General features: G+C 44.5%; 1 protein-coding gene across 1 annotated transcript in view; it reads left to right on the forward strand.

Annotated features, from left to right (window-relative positions):
- The window catches only part of LOC118785132 (zinc finger protein 236-like), a 58,640-nt gene extending 55,348 nt beyond the window's left edge, over window positions 1-3,292 (forward strand). Inside the window, exons 31-32 of the mRNA XM_036539674.1 lie at window positions 856-1,029; window positions 2,487-3,292. Coding sequence (XP_036395567.1) covers window positions 856-1,029; window positions 2,487-2,620 — 308 coding nt within the window. The 3' untranslated portion in view covers window positions 2,621-3,292. The remainder of the gene's footprint in view (window positions 1-855; window positions 1,030-2,486) is intronic.
- The last annotated feature ends 3,238 nt before the right edge of the window (window positions 3,293-6,530 follow it).

A 6,530-nucleotide genomic window follows, 5' to 3' on the forward strand; every position in this document is an offset into this window, starting at 1 on the left:
AGTAGCGGCTTCTGTCAGAATCCCTGTTTTGACACTTGGTGTCTCTTAAAGTGCTTTCTTTTCATTATTTCTGTATGTCCTTTTCAGTAAGGGGACACTCAAGTAAAAAGGTGTTACACAGGTCACACCATTTTTGTCATGGACAGTTATTCACCTGCTAATCAGCAGAGAGAGGAGGGTTTCCTTCCAAAATAACTCTACACCTTGAGTTTGAGTGGTGTTCAGTGGAACACATAGAGGTCACACCCACTGCCTTCAGCCACTGCCAGCAGCCTGTGAATGCAGTCAAAGGTGCAAACCAGATATCAAAAAAATACAGACTGATGAGTCTACACACACATAGTAATGGCAGGTGTGTTTTTGTGACTGGACAAAACAGCAGTAAAAATAGCAGTGTCCCTCACTCTCATTCACTCCCTTGCTGTCTGAGTTTAACCACAAGAGGTGCTGGGGGGGTCTATGACAAGTGCCTGTGCAGCCCATGCCTCATAGAAAGGGTGTCACAAGCTGGCAGGATGACACTGGCCTGAATTTTGTCAGTTGTAGTCTAGATAGAACAAGAAAGAGGTGGACTTGGCGGAATTACCATCCAAGTGCAGTGTCAGCCACTGTCTGCTGGTTACAGTTATTCCCCTGAAAGATGTAATCCTTAATAATGTCTGTTTTACCTTGCCATTGTCACATGGCTGTTTAGAATGAACTTGCATTTGATTTTAAGTTGCCTGGAAGTAGCAGGTATCTGACAGTGAACCCCCATATAGCAGCATGGCACATTCCAAGTAAAGGGACCTCACGAGAGCGTTTTTCACCTCACGCTTTCCCACAGGGTTTATTTTCGCATCGCTGTTTCTGCAGGTGAGCGGCCCTTCAAGTGCCAGCAGTGCGACAAGGCATTCAACCAGAAGAGCGCTCTGCAGGTGCACAGGGTGAAGCACACCGGGGAGAAGCCGTACAAGTGCGAGGTGTGCGGCATCAGCTTCACGCAGAAGAGCAACATGAAGCTGCACGTCAAGCGGTCGCACAGCTACGGTGAGTGTCTCCGTGACAGCGGGCGTGAGCCGCGGAACTTCGCTCCTTTTTTCCCCTCATGCAGTTGTACTGAAAATGTAACGCGACGCTGACTTGGGCTCCATTCGACTACCTTCCGTCTTTGTCTCTGCAGCCTTGAACCTACGCTGCATTTGGGTCAGATTGGCACGACTGATAGCTAGATGACAGCTAGAGAGATGGAGAACTTTGAAGGCAGAAAGGAAAGTTGCCTTGGCTTACATCGAGGGGTTTGCCCTAAAAATTTGAAACACCCAGGGATTCTTGAGTTCAGTGACTTGTCCGCTTTAATTTTACATCAATACACAGGAAAAATGTCTGATGTGATCAGAAATCCTTTACTCTGAACTCTAAGCACAAGAAGGCACACAGCTCCACAGACTGTCGATACAGGTAGATTGGCAACTCTTTGGTGTCATGGGAAAGACAAGGAGTTGGAGGGAAGTTTGACTAAAGTACCACAGTAGAGGAACACTGTGCGACTCTAAGGGTGGCCACAACCCTACATATTTTCAGCACTCTGGGCACCTGTGCCAATTAGGAGACGGCCCCAGTTCCTTTGCCAACATCAAAGATGACCGTGGCATCCCTAATTAGGTGGCAGCCTTGCTGGGGAGCGCCCCTCTCTTCTCGTTCCACCGGCGCCACCACCACACTTAGAGAAAAGCTTTCATGATTTTGAGAGGAAATAATGAATGAATCAATTTGAGCCAAGAAGAAGCCCCAAAGTAGCAGGGGTTTAATCACCACTTGTCCTGAGGACGGCTGCTAAACTGCTCTAATCTATCATTGATGAGAATGAACTTTTTTATTTCTACAGGGGGGTTAGCAGGGAAGAACAAAAGCCGCTGGTGCCAGAACTTGATTGAGATCTCGGTTCCTGCTGGGACTGTGATTACTCTGCCCGGTCTGGGCGCGGGTGTGCGGGAGGGTTAGGGCCCGAACAAGCAATTCCCATGGCTATTGGCATGTCCCCCCACCACCCCCACCCCCCCATCCCTCCGGGCTCTTTCTCTGTTTCTCCCTCTCACGCTCACTCTCTCTTTGATTACGCTCGCAGGAGCCTGCTCCCCCTTTTGAGCGCTTCGCAGGAGCTCGATCGTCGGCCGGTTAATTTCGGGAATCCGCAGAACCACTGCTCCCTAATTGCTCCGAGGAGCGCGTAGCCAGAGCATGGGCGCAATGATAATAAGTGGCTGTGCTGAGAGAGACTCATTAAGCTGGCATAATCAACCAGATGAATTCTGAAGCACAGGTGTAATTTGAGCAGGCCTCCGCGGCGCACATCACGCCCGCTGGGGGGGCTTGAGCAGACATTTTTAAGTTAATAGCCCGTTATGCTGGGGAAAAGGACTTTGAGTGAGAGCGGTTTGGAGCCATCTCCCTTTGTGGCCTGCTGAGGTTCTACTAGAGCTTTGACTTCTTTTCCCGTGGCCCAGGTGGCGGACAGGAGGTGCCCATGGAGCAGGGGACGGAGGGCGAGGAGGAGCCGGCGCCGGAGCTGGACCTGGAGGAGGTGGTGCAGGAGTCCTCGGGCGACTGGCAGTGCGGCATCGCCAACGTCTTTCGGTAGCGCCCCCTGTGCCCTGGAGGAATCCCATCTCGTCACTGTTGTTTTTTTTTTACAGTAGACACGGACTGAAGTACAGTGTCACACTGACACATTCAACTCTGACTCATGCTAAGCGCTAACATATCTTTGCCACGAAAAAACGCGATGTAGCCACCCAGGCAACGCCATGGACCGCTATGACTGGCTCCTAAGCATTAGGGCAGAGAGATCAGGATAAGCTCTGGATAAGATGCGGTACTTCTGCAACACGTTCCTCCCAAAGAGCCGGCCTCTCCAGAGTGTGTCTCACTAAAGCCGAGGTGCGAAAGCTTCTATCCACAGAACAGCCAGAGTCCGTGTTGGGAAGGATTCTCGAGATAATATAACATCAGGTTCCATTACACATTAGGATCGGCTCTTGAAGACGTGACAAAGTACTTTTCCAAAACCTTGTTGCTTATTTGCCTGTCTATATACCCCATTCGGATTATCTGTAAATCCGCAGGGGGCGTCGAGCCGGTGGAGGAGATTTGATTTGAGCAAAATCCCTTTGTTTGGACCGGCCTGACCGACGTGAAAGGTGCAGGCTTTCAGCGCAGCTCAGTGTATCAGTATTCTCCTCTGATCTGATTGCTCACCAGTATATTTCTCAGGGGGACGTTTGTGTGTTTGTGGGTGGGTGTGTGTGTGTGTGTGTGTGTGTGTGTGTGTGTTTGTGTGGGTGTCTGTGTGTGTGCATGCAAGCCTGCGTGTGTATGCATGACCGTGTGTGAATTTCTCAAACTTCATTGTAGATCAAACTTTAAAAACAAACGGCAATGTTGGATGTGAACCAAAAAGACCTTTAAATACCACATGAATAGAATTTACTATATTTGTATCTACCAGTCCTGTCAAGGTGTTCCACCACAGTAATGATCTAAAGGTTAAAGGATCTAATGCTTGACAACACATTGCTTGGAAAACGGTCACTTAGATTCAGGAAATTATTAATAATATGAAAATATGACACACATGACAGCAGTTTTAGAGTGTAAAGGTTTTATTGCTACTTCAGTGGGACTGTGCAGACATGTATGACTACACTACACCGTATGGCTGAAATCATTTATTGTTTCCATGACTAAGTCTTGGGCAATAGATTAGCACCTGCTCCCCATTTTATATTACCCAAAGGTTCATATTTGTCAGTGACATTATCATTAAGATGGGTAGGATTTAAATTTGTGATTTATGATTTGAACTTTAGTTAAACACAAAGGGCATTGTGGTTTGATCGATCGAGTTCCTGTTTCTTATCAGATCAAGTGCAGAGAACTTTGTTACTTTGTTGGCAGCGTTCTGAGAACCCGCACAATGAACAGGGGCCTGTTCCCGGTTTCTCCATCTCTGCCCAGCAACCTTTTAGCATCAGTGGTTTCCACCATTGTACTGCGCATGGACTGACCGGCATAGAAGTGCATCCACGTGAGATTCAGGAATATCACTATGTCAATATACGACATCTACTGTCGAGTGCTACTGGTCAGCTTGTGTGCAGCTTTCTTCTAAACAGACATAACCTATAATGTGAAGATAATTCTTGGACTGCATATGCTGACTTTATTTATACATATTCAGAAAGGCAAGTTTATGTGATGGTTATTATTTTATTTCAGAAGTGAATTTGCTTTAAAATGGGAAATTGACGCCTTTGTTTTTGCTGTTGAGTGTTTCACTTGTCATTGTAATGGCTAATTGTGGAACAGGTTACAGATACCACTGTCTGGCCTAAACAGTGCTGTATAAATTGTTTAAAGAACTTGTAGCTCTTGGTTTACATGGAGGATGTTGAGAGGGCATTGTTGAAAAGGTAGCCATGTCATGCAGTATTTACTTAAAAGCTGACTTTAACCTCATAAAACATTCATTTGTACTTTTTGTTTAAATTTAAATGTAAATATTGTACAGATTGGATATGTTCTTTTGGGGGGGGGGGGTTCTTTCACATCATAATTATAGATGAACACTGAAAAGAAAGAATTTCTGTCATCTTTTTGTTCATTTTTATCCATTGCTAGGTTAGTGTACAGATAGTATAAGTTGTATAGTTCAAGACAGGAATGTATTTTGTAATTTTAAAGTATTTAAGTCAAAATAAATTCTTTCTTTTTTGATAAAGTTTTCAGAGTATGTGTGTCATGATATCTATATTGTTAAATTAAAATGTGTGTATGCGTGTGTATGTGTCTCACCTTGCCTTTGTTATTTCTCATGCGTACAGCACATGCCTTATCGCAGTTTAAGAAGGAGCCTCAGGTGCTGCTCGTGACACAGCACACACCGCTCTTTTCGACTGGCAAGCTCAAAACTATCGTCCAGTTTCACTGTTTTTTTTTTTTTTTTTTCCCCTGACCTAAAAGGACTACATGCTGGCGGAGCACTCTCCACACCTGCATCACAGTTCCTCCGCGTTTTCCGTCTCCAGCTTCACACTTTTCCTTATGAGGTGAGGCGGCTTGAAAGGGGTCGATCAATACCAGCCTCCATTTTAACAACACGTTTGGCGCGGCTCAATTCTCCTCGGCGAGCGGAGCAGAAGCATAAACTGTGTTCAGTCAGTTTTGATGGATGCGTGCAGTTCCACGGCACTAAATGAAACAACGCCCAGACTCCAGTTCCTTTTATATATTTTTTTATTTTTACTTTACGTTAAAGGTGCAGGTCATTTTTTATTTTTTTTATTTTTTTTTTGTGGCGGGTACAAGAACCGAAGTTTCAGGGTTTTAATTTACATTCATTCACAGAAATCGAATACACACGCAGGGGTGGGGTGGCATACTCTACAGATTACTTAAGATGTTTATAAACCCACAGGGAGATTTTTTTTTTCTTCCTTTTTTTTAAGAGACAGGATCTTTGCAGGATTGCTGCAGAACAGTCATCTCTCTCTCCCAGGCTCTCCTGCTCTCTTTTTTTCTCTGGACTGTCAACGACTCCCATTGTACCCTTCTCTGTTCTGCTGCTGTCCTTCACCACGTTTGTTTGGACACAAAAGGAATATCAAGACATATATATATTTTTTTTAGTGTGTTAATAAATGAGCACCTTTTACTGGGTTTTGTTCAGACCCATACAATTCAATTCAGCGCAATAGTTTAGGAAGTAACAAATGGCATTGCATCAGCGAGCAGCTTTCATCTATATATGCACGGTGCTTGTATAAATAGAGAGCAAGACACAATGGCAATGAAAGAGAACATAAATCATGGAGGAAAGGGCTGAGGAGAGAGGATTAAATCAGCTGTCATGCTGCAATAGCTACAGTAAATATAGCTATATCCGCACAAGTTCTGACTCAATACAGGCCTCTCTTCCAGTAGGGAAAACAGTGCACTTCAGAAGACTTTTTTTTTTTTTACATTTTCAATATGGTTGGAAAAATTCCAGAGCCATAACCATAATGATTTTTAGTACCCTTGTTAAAAAAAAAGACAAAAAGAAATACAAAATGTACAGTTCAGATGAGCAACAAAGTAACACAGCGTAATTAGTTCCAGTTTACAACCTTCCTGGGTAATGCAGTATTTTTTTTTTTTTATCAATCTTCAAAGCCAGCCAGAGGCCCTACACTAAAACGCTAAGGGAAAAGACACTCCAGACAAGACATCTTTTTGCTAGACACATACAGCAGTAGTAATGTAAGGAAAACGGAGGAGACAGGACGGCAGTTCAGACAGGAACACAGCATATGTGAGTATTTTTATAGCCACGCAGACGAACAAAAAGCCATGCTTGGTTGTGAATTTATGTAAGTCTGAAAGAGGTAAAACGCAAACAAGGGCGACATTTCTCGAACACTATTCTGATAGCATGTGTTAACTGACCAGCCTTCCAAGTTGGAAAAGGAAAAGACAAACGGCACATGTATTAACGGCTGCTTGCTTTGTTG

This window comes from Megalops cyprinoides, chromosome 10 (assembly GCF_013368585.1).
Source record: "Megalops cyprinoides isolate fMegCyp1 chromosome 10, fMegCyp1.pri, whole genome shotgun sequence".
Taxonomy (NCBI): domain Eukaryota; kingdom Metazoa; phylum Chordata; class Actinopteri; order Elopiformes; family Megalopidae; genus Megalops; species Megalops cyprinoides.